Raw genomic sequence first — 16619 nt, forward strand, 5'->3', positions numbered from 1 at the left:
ATCGACTTCTCTTTCATCTTTTATAGGCTGATTATCTTAACAGGCTTCACGTGCTGCCGGCGGCGTGTGACCACGTGTGGACCGTACCTTGTTGCAGGGACTGCATGGCCGCGGTGGGCTGCATGGGCACCAGGCCTTGCCTCTGCAGGTTGAGGATGTGCTGCTGCTGAAGCTGCTGCATCTGGATGAGCTGCTGCTGGAAGGCCAACTGCTTGCTGCCCAACTGCTGAGCAGAGAACACAGAGACGACCGCTCCATAAATCAGCCCGGAGAGAGAAGCTTTTATAAGACCACAGAAGGACTTGGACCTCCGTTTAATATCTTTCACATGACAAATAGGTTTGAGCGAGAAAGAAAATGACCAAAACTCTATTATAGTTCTTTTCAATGTTTTATGCTGTAGCAACCAACTTCTGGGTTTATTTAACTTTCAGAAACATTTGACGTGACATTCAGTACAGAGGGAGAAAGTAAAGACCGTTCTTCATGGAGAGTGGTGGCTATATGTTAGCATCACCAACATACTGGCTGAGTTAAAAAAAAAGAAGAAAACTCTCAATAAATCCTTCAAATATTTTTTTTTCTCCAGACTTTAAATCTCATTCATCCAAATAGAAGGTGAAAAATTGGTAAAATGTTAGCATTTGTCCAAGTCATGGTGGAAAAACACAGTTTGGATAAATGTTTTCATGAAGTGATTCCCGCTCTGAACCTGATGCTAGTTTTGCTCATATTGAACTATGTCCGCCCGATTTCTCAGCCGTGTTAAAGCCAAACCAGCCACCGAGTCAATCACACACAAGTCAAGTGGACTCATCAAAAGGTTGGAACTATGTGGGTTGCAGGTTCAATTCCATGACTGACACATTTCAGGTGAACCACAACCAGGTCCACTATTTGATGGACCGTATCAGGAACGGGCATGAAAGCTTCAGTACACCAGGCAGTCAGGAACAAACAGGGAGCGACTCCCTCGTCAGTGTGTCTGAGACTAAGTTGTGTCGCTGCACATTAAAGCTGCTTCAGTTAAAGACACGAGGGACCAGGTCGTGAGCGAGAGGTCACATGACTGCAGGAGTGTGTATCCATGATAAATGTTCCTGCGCTGCCAGTCGGGTTGGACCTGGACTCAAGTCCCAGTCGGCCCGCTCCACAGAGAGAGACGGACTTTATCTCTTCCAGATAACTGGAGGAAAAATAAATAAATAAGAGTTGTGCAGGAGCCTGTTTGTGAGCGTGCGAGGCGGCCCGAGTGGCGGCCCAAAAGTCTTTGAGGAAGGGCAGATGGGTCATTTCCTCTCAGACGGGTGTCTGGGGAGCAGACGCGCCGCGGCAGCCTGCACGAGTCAGCGCATTTGTTGGCTACCAACGGGAAACCACGTCTTCATCACACTGATGAATCTCAGCTGAAGCACAAGCGAGGACGATAATGTCGGACTTCTGCTCCAAACTTTGCTCCACTTCTTTGGACCATCAACAAAAACGAATCCCTTCACCGCTGTCTTATCTTGAATCGATACCCTTCACCCGCTCAGCCTCTCTCTCTCTCTCTCCGTCCAACCTCCCTGCCACTCTCTCTTTCCATGTCTGACCGTTTCATTTCTTCCTCTGGCCCCTTCTGTCTCCGATTCCCTCCTGAGATATGTCGCCCCTTACAACACACATTGTGTGTGCGCGGATGTATGTGTGTGTCGATGCTCTGTTTACATTAGCTTTGGCTGAGTGGCCAAAGCTAGCGCTGTAACAGGCTGTCAATGTGATTTATGAGCACATCACACACTGTCTGAGCCTGCCAGTCACACACACATTCGCCACTCTTGTTCAGAGTCACTTCATTAAGCTGACTCCTGACCACTCGCAAATGCTCGCACACAAACACACACTGACTTGAATGCATCACATAGCGAAGAGGAATCGCAGGAGAGAAGGAAACGGGTCAAAAAGTCAGCCGCTCGAGCATAAACGCTGAAAAGAGCAGAGTGATTTAAGGTTCTTATCGTCCCTCCTCCCCTCATTGTCTTCTTCTGTTCCCTCGCTCTCACACGGTTTCACAAACCTGCTGGAGCTTCAACTTGGTTTACGCTTTGCGGGGCAACATACATTGATTCCCTGTTATCTTGTCTGGCGGCTGCTGGAGGGCGCAGATCTCCGAGAGGAAAACTCGTCCTGTCTCAGGATCTGACAGCAGCTGCCTGACCAGGTGAGATCAGAGGTACGACTCCAGCGGCTGCCGTGATTGACGCCTCGCAGCCACCACAGAACACGGAGCGCTGCAAAGGGCCTTAGTCATATCTGCTGCGCGCAGCTCAGCGGGGAGCCGGATTCCCCGAGTGTATGTGTTTGTGCACTGAACCGTCACACATCAACCCTCTCGCGCCCTGCGTCTGCGTGGAGCGCTGTGACCAGTGTTTGCTCTTGTCTCCTTGTTACAGGACAACAAACCTGAAAACTGGGACAGTGGCAGAGCGGCTCAGACGCTCGCTCAACATGCGAGTCCACCACAACTGGTTTGCTTTGGTCACGGTCCACTTGTCTGACTGCTGTCGGCGCGAGGAGGAGGGGGAGGGTGATTTCAGCCCACTGGGAGAGAGGAGAGGGGAGGGGAAACCCAGAATGTGTCTCCTCATGCGTTGATCCTGAAGTCTCCGGAGGCCCGTCCAAGTTTGTTGGTTTTCTGCGTACTGGCTTCCTTGGTTCATGCTTGCATGGCGATAATCCTTCAGTCACTCAGCTCCACATCGACATGTTAAAACTCTGACTTCACCCAGTGGCTGCACAGTGGCAGATCATAGGTTTGATTCCAGCTCAATGCAACACTTAGGGTGAACCTGAGACCTTTTTGTGTTCTCCCCATGCTGGTGGGGGTTTCCTCTTGGCACTCTGGTTTCCTCCCACAGTCCAAAAACATGGTTGATGCACATTGGGCTGAATCTATGCCCTGAGATAAGCTGGCCAGCTTTCAGTGTGTCCCCAGCCTCCTGTCCTAATTCCCCACAAGGGAATAAGTGGACAGAAATAAATGAATAAATTCTCCATCTACTTTTCTCTTCTTACAAGCTTTTGGTCAAAGTTGAACTGACACTCCTCCTAATGGCGAGAAGCCAGCTAAGGTGGCTAAGCTGGTGAAGCGCCCTGGACTTGCCCAACAGGGCAGACGTTGGGTCCAGGAAAAGTACGGGCTTCTTTCCCCCAGCTGCTGCCCCTGCAACCTCTGATCAGTGGTGCAAAGTGGATGGTTGAATGGAGGAGTCAGGATTAGTCCTGTTAAACAGCTGATAATTCCCCTCTCATAAGGGTTTTGAATCACTGTTCACGACTGGAAATCCAATAACATTCCACTCATCCATAACACTCACTTCTTCTATGATCAATAGGCCTTGTATTTTTTGCCAATTTTAGCGATCAACTATAACACGACCCCCCTCAGCATTCACTTCTTCACGTCTCCCAGAAAAGTTTGGTCAACTTGCAGACGGCTGGAGTGCGGATGCTGATCCTCTTTGTCGAGGCGATCCCACTTGATTCTTTATTATCCGACTTTAATGCAACTGCGGTTGAACCGACGTGTTTGTGCACATACTGTCGGAGAGACGGCAAGAACAGCGGAGGCTCTCGTGCTGCCGGGGTTAATTGACAATTAAAAGAATGGCGGACCCCTCCTACAGAGAGATTTCACCCCGGGCTTAGAGCTGAAGGCATGCAAATGAACACTTGGGGAGGATGCGGAACGAATGGCTTGGCACCACACTCCTACTCTTCCTCAGCGCGGCTTACTGGCGGAATAAAAATGATAATCCACTTTCAGCTGAGAGACATCGAGGCACAAACAACAATGAGCTCCAGAGAAAAGGGAGAATGCGATTACAGAAAATATGTATTACATATGTATCGTCCCTCGACGTGTAAGACCCTGAGAGGCATTCTTCCGTCTGCCTATGTCAAACACTTTGACTGCGCTTAAGTGCGCTTATGAATCTCAGAGTGTACTTGAGCTGAGTGAGAGAGAGCACTTGCTGAAGTTCACCTCTTTGGCGGCTTGTTTCCCGGCCTGTTGCTGCTGCTGCTGCTGCTGCTGTTGCTGAGTCAGAAGCTGCAGATGCAACTGCTCCTGCTGCTTCTTGTAATACTCCTGCAACTAGACATGGAAAGGGGGAGCAGGGACGGAGGAGAGGGGCACATATATGAGTCAAAACAAACCTCAACAATACACACTCATTGATATGTTCAGGATGTCTTCAAACACAACATTCGTCTCAAGGACTGCGGTGCTTTCTGCTCCTCGCTTGCCGCGAAGGCCGCCGTTCATTGTTGTGTTATTGACAACGCCGACCACTGAGGAAGATTATCGAGCTATTACGGTATGTCAAGTTCCAAGGTGATTATGTATGTGGAAGCCATCATGCTGCTCGAATTATCAAAGAAGCCACAAAGCAGGTACACACAAGGACACTAGGCCAGTCGCACACTTGCAAGGAATGTGCCATGAAAAGGAGGAGGAAATAAAAGAGAGGAAAACATACAGATTTCTCAGGCCAGCTGGTACCTATACAGGCTGTCTGAGTGAAAAGGGCAACTAACAATAGTGCCAGTAGTTTGATGCTGGAGATCGTCTTCAACGCCAACAGAGCAAACACATCCATCAGATCAATGGTGCTGTTCCAGGAGCTCAGTCAGGACCACCAGGGGTCACGGTGAAAGTCACCATTTGAATGGCTGCTTTTATTCACGCTCTTCTTTCCCTAGTGTGCTGTAACCTACCAGCAGTCTGAACATGTAAAAGAGTGTCAGTCAAATGAAACTCCCGAGAGCTGATCCTGTCAGGTGACCTCAGTTTGTTTTGCACCAAGCTCTTCTAAACATTCCATCCAACAATACAGGTGAACATTGAAACAGTTTTCTGATTTGCACAGTGCCATTTTTCACATTTCCTCAGGTGGATTTTCAAAATAAGACCACTTGTGTGGCTGTCAAGGTGAAGATAAATAAGTATAATTCTGCAGCCTCACAGAAAGAAGGTTGCTGGTTCTGATCCAACTCAAAAATTATAACCGACGACTCCGCAGGTGAGTCGTTCTCATCTATGTCCTGACTGGTCACCCGTCCAGGGTTGTCTCCTGCCTCTCACCCCAGCTGGCTGGTCGAAAATGGTTAAGCGTTTTAACATCTCCATCATGTCAATGCATCTTTACAACCTCACCCTCCTCTTTTATTGTGAAAATCTGACAGAGAGCACTCGAACAGGGGTTTTGAATGAAAAAAGACATCAAACAAAGAGCTGTTTATTCCTTATATATTCCATGTAAAATGAAAGACTGGTCGTGAGGGATTCGCGTGGCCATCACCCTGCAGTATATTTTGTGTTTCCCTGGTTAGGAGTGTGTGCATTCCCTGTAATTACTTCACTGCACTGTAGTTTAGTGTGTGCAGGAACACACACGCACACACACGCGTATTTGTGCCACTTAAACCAACATTTACTCGACTGACCACAGCTTGTCTGTTTGTGTTGCTAATCGCTAATTTAGCCAGGAAGCTCCATTAAGATTGAAATCTTGCACTAAGGCGAGACCAAACAGGAAAACACCAGCCGTGTGTGTGTGTGTGTGTGTGTGTGTGTGAGAGTGTTTGGAGGGGAGGCGCAGGGCTGTTCTCTTGAGAACTTGTACATGTGTGCATCTGCCGTTTGTCTTTGTTTCACGGTGCATCGGATGTTCAAAGAGGCTTTTCAGAGGAGAATGACTTCACAGCGCCGCAGTTGCTGCAGTCTCTCATTTATCTGACCTCCAGTGAGCCCATCGCAGTGCCGTCCTCCCGTCCTCTCACAGCCATGCTCCTGCTTGTCTCGTGTCATTTTACATTTCCAGTTTCAATCTCCAGTTTTGCATAATTTACTTGCTACAATGGACTTCCTTCTTATCTTTAATTTATTTAAAACTCCTTCTTTTTCGCTCCTCTTCCTCGTCCATCTGTCTCTCCTCTCTTTTATTGCTCCTTAGGCGGAGTTAATATCTTTTGTTCGCCTCGCCACTCCTGATCGCCTCCCCATCACACACACACCAGCGCCAGCACACGCACACACACACACGTACAGCTGCAGAGTTGAGGGAATAATTAAGTGATAATTAAGGTCTTTTAATGATTTGATTCAGTGGCTCTGTGCATTAAGTGTATGTGTAAGTGAGGCACTCACCTCTCCAGCCTATTACCACGACCTTGACTTTACTGAAGCGCCTGGTCGAAAGCGTGTCGCGCACACTGTAGCAAACATGAGCGTTTACGAAAAGCCGACTGCTCACTTTCCGTGCACACGAGAGTCGCGGCCAGCCTGTATAAAAGTGCCGAATGTGCAGATATTCAGGAGAGCGCTGCTTAATTAAGAGAGCAGTGCTGAATGATTTTAATTGTGTGTGCGGGCGGGGGGGGGGTGACTTTTTCCTTCTCCCACATGTCTCCCTCTTTTCTCTTCAGAACAGAAATCCATTACAGTACGACTTGTCAGTTCTTCCCACCGCAATTTATACTCGCCTAAAGCCACCACTCCTTATTAAATCAGCCGTCTGCATGAGTGCGAAGAAATCCACGCGCAATTACTGATCTCAGCGCAGGTTCTGGAGTGTGGTCCTTCACATGCGCGAGGGCGACTTGTGTGTGACGCGGCAGACTGTTTACAGGTTACTGTTGACATGGAAACCTGTTGAACCACCTGCTAGGCCCCGACAGAGTGGTTGTGATTCACGAGGCTAGTGTGTGAGTGGTCATGAATACACAAACACAGCAGCGCCGGCGGGTGACGACACGCACATTTCCGAGCAGCGATACTATAGAAAAGGCAGCGGACGACTGTTTGCCTTCAAAGCTGCCACAGATACAATCACACCCAGTGTGTGTCAACTCCTCGTGAAACAGGCGCATCCAAACACGCCGCGGCGGGTTCACCCAGAGTGTGCGTCGCTCACCTGTTGGAGCATAAGAGCTTGCTGCTGCTGCAGAAGAGCCTGGAGCTGAGGGGGCGACAGGATCTGCTGCATCTGCTGAGGAGTGATCATCTGAGGACTCATCATGGCCATGGACACGGGCACCTGCAGAGGACAGATGGTGTTCGTCAGTGTTGGCTCCATCCTGATGTGGCGTGAACAAGAGGGCAGGAGGACACCCTCAGAGGACAACGAACCATGACCCTCTTGTTTCTGGTCTTAACCACTGCCCTATCGCATCTAAAATATCACCTTCAAAAAGAATGTCTCACGCCTTCAACTTGTCCAAATGTGAAGTCATGATTTGCTGCATGCAGTTTGCACTTAATATTATATGTTGCTATTGGTAAACAAAAACTAAACTTAAATGATTGTTTAAACTCACATTGTTTGTGACGTTGCTGCTTCACATTTGTCCACCTTAACACTTTCTCAGCCTTATGCAAATTATATATCTTGTTTTGGTGGTTAAAAACGCTGGAGGCGCCACTGCTTGGGTGTTTATGAACTGGTGTCTGTTTTTGACTTCTCCGTGGCCCCACAGACATTTTGAAATAACAGTTTCTGGAGAGGATTATATGTCAGAGACATGTGTCCAAGCTCAGCAGACATTTTCCATATTTCATTTATTTAACTACAGCTCCAAATTTGTCACTGGGTCGGTGGGCCTTCACATGTATCAGAGCTATGTTCATAGTTGCAGGTGGGCCTGATGCTCTCCTCCTATGAAGACATCACTCTTCTGACACTGACAGAGCCAAGTTTGTTTGCCTGTTGTCAACAGAAAATTCTGAGAATCCCGAAAAGATGGGCTCAAAAGCAGCTTTATCTTAGTGTTTGAGGGGCTCCCTCTGCTAGCGGGACAATTTACAGCCCAGCTGGAGGAACCTGGAGAACCCACACAAAGGTAGAGCAATGAGAGTCCCCACTAAAGGGGCAGCTACTGTTCTTAGATAGAAGCTCTGTGACATACCTTGTGCTGACTCTTTCCGGCTTTAAATGAAAAAAAAAACCCCACATTTTCTCTGACATGTTGAGATGAAAGAGCGATCTCCAATCGCCCATTAAAAAAAAAAAATAAAATAAAATGGTATCTGCTTCCTGAACACACGATTAGCTTTGACTTGCTTTCCACACATTCAAGCTCAGCTAAGAGGAGAGGAACAACAAAGTGGCTATCTGATCAGATGTCTATCTCCACACACAGAGCTGCAGGCGAGTGAAGACCGAGGAGAGAAATGTGGTGATTCTTGCAGATTTGTTGTGCAAGCAGTGTTCATACACAGAGATAGGCACAGACGCTAATCTGATTACAAACACTGCAAAACTCAAAGCAAACTAACCGCAGGAATCACTCAGTGAGAAGCACAAACGCGCCGCACACACAAACAGCAGCGATTCTGCTGACTCCGTGTTTTGAATGAATAAAAGTTGGAGGGAATAATAAAGTGGATAAGGACAGAACAGCTGAGGCAATAAAAGATATTTAGTCAGATATAGTGGAGTCCCAGAGCTGATGCTCTTTCTGTGTGGAGGCCCCGAGGGGCCACTCTTCCTCTGGCTTCGTGGCAGATGCAACAACCTCCTCGATGAAAAACGTTGTCTGTTAGAGTTTAGAGACGCCTTCCTTCGATACTTGGATTCATGGTCTGAGAAGTGAACTGTCCCCAAATTTGTTTCGTGTTTATTCAAATAGAAACCTTTCATGCTATTTTGAAGCAGATAAACACCAGTTCTGTTTGTAGTGAAGAAGAGGGGGAGACAAGAGCAGCAGCTTCTCAGGACAGTAGAGTCACAGCCATGATGTAGAGAGTCAGAGACAGAAGATGTGTCAATTGGAAAAGGAGAAGATAAGAAGCAAGTCTATCAGTGGAACATGTGGAGACGTTTGGAGACAAAGTTAGGGAGGACAGATGTTTGGATATGTGGAGCGGAGAGTTGGACCGATAAAGAAGAGGACCATTACAGAACGTTCATGATGGATGATGAAGGAAGTAAAGGTTGAGGTCCAGCTGGGCTGAACCACGAGGGAGAATACTCAAAATGTTTCCTAGTTTTGTCATGTTTCAGGCTTGTTTCTGAGCTTTAGGAGGTGCACAGAAGGTGGCTTTATTGCTGCGATATCAGGACTGAGGCCAGCGTGGCTGGTTGACTGGTCCAGAGTCAGACTTGCTGAGGGGCATGGGGGTGCTTCAGCTGGTGAGGAGGTGTGCGATGGGCGCTCTCAGCCACCTGACTTTGTCAGCCAGCAAAAGCTGTAATTAATTGCTCATGCGCATCCCATTCTTCCTCCCTGACAACGAATATATTCTGTTTTATACACACCGCCATTGACATTTCCAAGTCACAAGCGTAATAATTATTGGAGTTACAGCACCTTCCTGTGCCGGCTGCAGCAGCAACTTCTCATCCACTGTACCGTGTGAATGTGTGCGTGTGCGCTGTGTAGTTAAGGTTTGACGCCATTAATTGCCCCTATAATCTAATATCACAAAGCGTGATGATTATGGGGCATGCGTTGCCACCGCCATAAGACACCGCCAGGCTGAGAGCACCGCCACAAAACAAAAGCCTCACCATTAGCGATTTGACGGGCCAGGACAAAAGCGCCTCACAATGCAGAATTATATTTTCATTCGCCTTGTCTCTTCTGGTGAATGATTTCCCCTTTCATTGGACTATGAATAGGGAGAGTCTGAAAGGCCCAGCGATTTAAAGTCAGCCATTTATTAAATGCATTTAATTTTTTCCCGGCTGTCGTCCCCCCCCTTTTTTTCCCCTCTGTTGCATGTTAATTTAAAAGAGAGAGAGATGCGTGGTAGATTAGTGCTTGAGTGGCGAAGGTGGGGGCACGGGGGGAAGAGGGGGTGGAGGTGGAGGTAGGAAGCGAGGACAAAATGTTTAAAATAAAGCTAGAACTCTCACTTCTGGTGACTTTTCAATAGGACTTGGGCTGCGAGCACTAGCTGGAGGTGCCACCTTTAAATGAACATCTGCAATTAGCCTCCTCAATAACAGAGGGCGCCAGTTGAGTTCTAACTTGGATGTTTTGCTAATTTAGCTGGATTCAGTCACTATTTTCTTCCTTTAAGCACAAGCCTGTTTTCCATAGGTGAACACAGAGGTGGTCCCCTAGAGGAACCAACCATCTCTGTGGGTATAAATCTCTGTGCGGTATAAAAGAGACGCTGGATTTTAAATACAGGAGTGAATGCAAAATATTTTGTGAATATTTCATTCAGGAAAAATATTCAGAAATGCTTTGAAAACTGGTATGGAAAGAAAAACCAAAGCATTTTTGAACAAGAAAAGGTGGTAAAGCAGTAGTATATGTGTTTTTTGACCTGGAACAGACAGTCAAATCCTACAGAGGATCCTAAATTACACTGAACAAACACAAGTCGAATTGAATGACGCTGTCTGTGTTTTCACTGACTTGTTAGCTCTGGTCTTTGATCGGCTCACGATGCCTCATGATGGTGTTTCGGGATGAAATAATGCAAGTTACACACGGGAACCCAAAGTGGTCCGACACATGAGGGGGGAGACATTCTGAAGAATACGATCATTTACATGAGCGTCCGTCACACCAGCCCACATTGCTGGGGGCTTGGTGGCTGACAGGGGTCAACCTTCGCCGAGGAGAAAAGAGAGCTACGGGGGGATGAGGGGGGAGGCAGGAGGAGAGCGAAGAAGACAGCCCTGTCGTTTACAGACAGTGGAGGAGTAATTAGAGGGGTTGTTTGAAGAGGGAGTTTAACTGATTAACAAAGGAAGAGAGGGAGCAGCAGAAAGATGGGAAAGAGAAGGAGGGAAAGACGTGGAATCCCGCAGGAGGGAAGACGGAGAAGAAGAAGGATATAACTTGCATTTCAATAAGGCTCCATCCCTCTCTTCCCTTGATGACTTTTCATTCCAACTAAAAGGAAAAAGCCCTTTTTCCATTTCAGGACAGGAGGAAGAATCTGATATTAACTAGGGGGCATCCGGGGAATAGACCCGGCGCCGCATCCTTCTGATGTGGACACAACCTTCTCCAGTGCTTGGCTTCATTTGTGCTCATTATTGTGGCGCAGGCTTCGCGTTTCTTCTTCTGTTTTGTGCCGTCAAATGATGCAAATTTGACCAGAAATTGAGCAAGAAAACGATCCCCTCCAGCTCAACCGCTGATCAGTTTCAAAGTTACCTTGTTTGTGTCGAAGTGTGTGTGTGTGTGTGTGTGTGTGTGTGTGAGATGGCAGGGTCGGAGAAGAAAGGAGGCTATAATCAGAATCTAAACAGGCTCTCAGCCTAAATGATGTGGACCCTGCCTCAGGGTCTACGGGGACACATGGGAGAGGAGGATAATTGAAAAAATGACAAGGAGAAAACAGGAGGAAGAGAGAGGCTGACACAGACCTCCCCCCCCGCCCCTCCTCGTCCTCCCCCTCATCCCGCTCCTCTGGTACCAGCAAACCCCAGTGCTGTTTATCCTTGTCACTGAGCATTACCACCTCACAATGGATGGAGTTCCTGCTTCTGTGACACACACAGGAACGCACAACACACACACTCTCACTCACTTTAACCCTTTTATCACGACAACTATACACTGGTGGGTTTATTTAGATCTTACCGCTGCAGAATTGCTGCAAAAAAAGAAGAAGAAAAGTCTACATAGAGAGGGATTTGTCCCTTTCTCTCAGAAGAATGGTTATTATGAATACTGGGACAAGTGTTCATCATGCGTTCATTATTCTTCAACACCACCGACTTTTTGACTGTAGAAACAGTTTAAATGGAAAATGATTTGCACGAACTGAGATGAACTACTGTATGTGTTTGCAACAACACTCATTTTTTTACTTGGGTTTTAGCTGAAACAGTCTCTGACCTAATGTTGTTTATACATGGTTCTGAGTGAGACCCACACACGTGGAAGTGCACAGGCTAACCCGTCTTTTATTTAAAATAAAGTCACTTCCAGAATGGCTTTCTGACTCAAACTCTCAGCGACTCTAACTTGTCTCCTCAGTGAACTCGACTCGGCTGTGGTCAGTGTTGGGGTGCTCCCACTGCCGAAGAGCACGGGCTGCCGTGATGACAGCTTTATTTTCTCCATTTGACAAACATTCGAGGAGTTAATGTCCTCTGAAATGCACGTGTCCAATCACGTCAGCAGCGGCAGGCTTGTCAATCAAGGGTTGACAGAGACAAACAGCCTAAAACAGAACAGTACAGTGATGTGAAGTCCGAAATGTGAAGTCAATGTGATCCCAAGCTTCCCATCAAGGGGAAACACTGGTTAGCGTTTTATCAACTGAAGTGTTGGATCTGTGCCGAATGGTCACTCTTTTTTAAGTCCACAACAGAAGCTTAAATGGAGTCAGAATTAGAACTGAACTCTTCTTTCTGTTGCATTTGTTTGTTAAGCAGCGCTGAGGCTTCCAAAAATGTAGGGGGACCAAGAGAGGGGGTTCGGAGGGCACCAAAGGAATGAGGGGCACAAGTGCGGCAGTGAGACAGAGAAACTGGAGGAGAGCCTACTGTGCTGAGAGCGTTGTTTGGTGAGCAGGGCCTCGGCTGGAAGTAAAAGAGTCCTATTGTGCGTGCTGAGTGCCCCTCCTCCAGCTAATCTGAGCAGGGCCAGGGGCCACATCGCTCTGGAGGGAATAGATGAGCGGAGCCAGGTGGAGCTGAGGATGCTCTGCATGTTTTACCGCCACAGATGTCAATCACCAATCAACCCCGGATTTTTGTAGTCGGAGGGTTGTTGCGTGCGTCATTACCTGAACCTGGGTCACATGAACCTTGACTGATCAGTGAGATAGAGGTTTTGTAAGAAGTTGCAGAAAACAATCCTAACATTTGGAACTTTATTGTCATCTGATATATACATATAAAGATGATAACATACATATATAATATATATATATAATGTGAGCCTGAGGGAAGCATGGGGAGATCAGATGATCCAGATCACAGATCCAGACACAAGTGTGAGGTCAGAGTGAGGCTGCATGGCACACAGTTCATACACTTAAATAAATGAATAAAATAACCAAACTTTCAGAAGGACAGAGAACAACTATCAAGCTGAATTGGAAACAGCATCTCCTTCGCTCGCCCCCCCACCTTCTCCCGTCCACTACCTCCTTCCATCTAACGCCCCACTGCCTCAGAATAAAAATGACAACACTTTTCCAGAAACACACACGCGGACGACACACTCAGGGCCTTCATCGGGATGTGAGAGAAGCTGTTATCGACCATATTTCATTACTGATTTCACTCATGTTTCAAATCTCAAAATAAGTTTCACACTCCAGCGGGCAGACCCCGGACCCGTCTCTCCACCTCCCATCTGTCCGTCCGGCCCGTCTGTCCGGAGCCAACGCCATTCCACTGGCTGCACAACCTCTTCCCATACCCCCTTCACAAACTGTCAGGACCCCCTCCACTCCACACACCCCGATATCCACAACCCCAACCCCCCCACATCAAATAAGTGAAACTGCCAACTCAGCACTTCTATCGAGTGGACAAAAGAAGCGCTTTGGGAAAACACTTTAAAGGGAAATAAAAGAAAGCGGGCGCCGCTTCAGTTCCGTGGACTCTGGGGGCTTAACACTCATCTGTTCACGCACCTCTGTTGACCAGTTAAAGGACTGCTGGACGAGAGGCAGAAAACAGAACTGGCTCTTCACTGACTCCTGCTTCAACATCCTCAGCCGTGCCGGTGCCTGGCCTCCACACAGCTGCGTCGCCGCGCTGATTAACATTTCTCTAATGAGTCTTTTCATTTTTTTTTTCCTAATTAAACCAGCTCCTTAATAATACATGAAAACAGGACACATAGCTATTCAATTACATACATATGGGCCACAGCCAAGCACGTGCCTCCAACGCGCCGCCTTCATCTGTGCGTGCCTTCCAAGTGGCAGCGTGTTAAGTGTGCCAGTCGTGTGGTTGCCAAGTGGCTATATACATGTCTGCTCGTACCCACACACAGTCTGAGCAAGCGCCAAGTGGCGTGCAGTCGCATGTCAGGGGCCACCCCATCATGTTGCTTTGCTAATTGCCAGTCTTTGTGCCACACATCTTTGTGCCACAAACAATTAAGGTGGCACTGGTCCAGGTTTTTGGAAGCCTCATCGCTCAGTAAAGTGTGTTTCAGTTCCTGCACTATTTTCTATGTAAATACGGCATTTGGAAACTAGAGGAAACATCAAGCAAGCATGTGACTCCTGGCTCATCTCTCATTGGTCACTGGTTCCTACAGTTCAGCGTATTGCAGAGAGGGCTGGGAAAATAGAAGATGGAGGCTTATTGAGGAGCCATGGAATTTGTTTTAATGAAAATTGTATGAAGAAAATGGCAGGAAGAAGTGGTCAGCTGATGAAGAAATAATAATAATTCAAAGTCATTGAGTGTGAAGATACTTGAGGATTGTCCTTAAGCTGGTTCCCCAGTCAGAAAAAAATAGGAACTTTGAAATATTAATACACAATACCTTCCAGCACTATTTCAATTTCAATTTCAAAACATTAGCTATTTTATTTATTTACAAGGAAAGACGGAATCATTTATTGCATCCAGAATAAAAATGTTAATTTGGATGAGGATGAAAAGATTTACAAGATAAAATATATGCCCAGAATTAAGGTCTACTTTGCATTTTGTTACGTAAAAAGACGCCATGTTCCAATGTTGCAAGTCACAGTTACAGACAACTGCAGCGATCCATCCTCCAAAGGCTGTTTCGGCAGCTCACTTTTTGTTGATGACAATTTTTCGCACAATCGTGAGTCTGAAGACCATTGTTGAGTTTCGTCTGACACATGACACACAAATACACACACAGAGGATTGATACTATCGCACGCAGCCAGCCAAACACACAGACCATCTCCGAGCAGCCAATCAGGAATCAGATACAATCTCAGACTTTCTTTCAGCTGCGATCCTCCCAGCTATTATAAATAAAGAAAAGAAATACGATGGGGAGTGAGTGATGTGTGTGTGGAGGGGTGGGGGCGGACCACAGTCCCTGTCAGCACAAACCAAGGCTTCTTAAGAAAAGTCAAGACAGGGAAATAAGTCTTCTCCCTCTCTCCCTCCCGCTTCGCCGCCGCCGCCGCCGCTCTCCCTGGCTCAGAAAGGAAAAATCTAATTATCGAGCTCCTAAAGATCTAATTATTGGCGCAGGCTCATTTGCATGTGTGAGAGCAGCCCAGCAGGAGCCGACCTGAGGACCACCATTTTGTGCCAACGCACCGTTGCTTAATGCCACCTTTGGTGGTGACCAGATTAAATGTCTGCCGTCGTTGAATATCTGCGTTCGGATTTCGGCAGTGATTAATTGAAACACTCTCACACTCACTCACTCGAGAGAGAGAGAGAGAGAGGAGAACAACACTGCTCCATCATTTCATCTGGCTACTGTAGTTATTCTGTGTCTGCTGCTCTTTGCCTCTTTTACAACGTACAGCATCCTAATAACGTATAAACGCTCCATACCATATGGATTCAAAAGCAAGTGTTTGTTGTGAGACCTGCAGTTGACCACCGACCTCATTTGTTGCCTAGCTAGCAGTCAAGGTTACCAAAGTCAGTCTAAAAAGTCTGACTGTCCACCCTAGTATTCACTACTTTGGCTCAATGTTATTTGTACCAGCGGTGCAGAAACAATGAGTTGTGTCACACACAAACTAAAGAAATCTAAATTCTTTGTGTCTGCACATGAACTGAAGATACCAGTGGACCACTCCGGGTTCTGCCGGCTGCGCTGGGTTGGTGCGCCCCCTGGGCAGTCAGATATCAGATAGAGGACGCTGGATAAAATGCTGTGAATGAAAATACATTTTGCAATATATATATATATATATATATATATATATATATATATATATATATATAAGCGTGACATTAGCAAGGGCCATGTTTGCTTGTTTCAGCGATCGCCTTGTCCAACTTTGTATTTTCTTCATTCACCTGCTCTAACTCATCGCAATCTCTGTCTGTCTCTGACCCAACTCTTGCATTTTTGATAGATTTTGCTGATTAAAGCAGATTTATAAAACCTTATAAATAACGTTTTGGTTTAATACATTTTATTTATGCATTTTTATATTCAACAAACATACAAAGAGCACCAGGCCCAAACCAAAACAGCAACAAAATAAAACAAAATTAAACAAAGAATAAATAAATAAAAAGCGACAGCAGCCAGCTGGAATGTTCACTTCACAGATGTAAAAATCCAAGTAAGGGGCAGTTTATCCTTAATGTATTAATAATGTTTACTACGGATTGTCACCAAATATTTGAGAATCAAAGGAGACAACCAGCCAGATGAAGATTTGCATGGTGGCTTGGCTGCAAATGTCTCTGGTCTGCCAGTTATTTTGTGTGTGATTTGGACTAATATCTCCAGACTATGTCTGTAGCATGTTCTCAGAGCAACATTTGACCTATGAGAGGGACACAGTGAGTCCACGCACAAGTACAACCTGCTACAGATGCAAACAACGGTGGAATCTAGCTCATAACTCCACACTGGAGTCTCCAAACTCAATGGCAAATCATCGATCCAAATGAGCACGATCCGAGTTCTCCTGCATCTACAGTCACATGCGTGCTATGTGAACTCAGAACGAGTGTGTGT

The 16619-nt window shown here is 46.6% G+C and overlaps 1 protein-coding gene across 3 annotated transcripts in view; it reads right to left on the bottom strand.

Annotated features, from left to right (window-relative positions):
- foxp4 (forkhead box P4) overlaps nucleotides 1-16619 on the bottom strand; it is an 80729-nt gene that overhangs the window by 21319 nt on the left and 42791 nt on the right. For 2 of the 3 annotated variants that reach the window (XM_053869355.1, XM_053869354.1), the window contains exons 4-6: nucleotides 6957-7079; nucleotides 4025-4135; nucleotides 88-226 (exon numbers count right to left, since the gene is read on the bottom strand). In XM_053869355.1, the coding sequence (XP_053725330.1) occupies nucleotides 88-226; nucleotides 4025-4135; nucleotides 6957-7079 (373 nt within the window). The remainder of the gene's footprint in view (nucleotides 1-87; nucleotides 227-4024; nucleotides 4136-6956; nucleotides 7080-16619) is intronic. The other variant, XM_053869353.1, reaches the window with a different exon arrangement.

The sequence above is a fragment of the Synchiropus splendidus genome, chromosome 6, assembly GCF_027744825.2.
Source record: "Synchiropus splendidus isolate RoL2022-P1 chromosome 6, RoL_Sspl_1.0, whole genome shotgun sequence".
NCBI classification, from domain to species: domain Eukaryota; kingdom Metazoa; phylum Chordata; class Actinopteri; order Syngnathiformes; family Callionymidae; genus Synchiropus; species Synchiropus splendidus.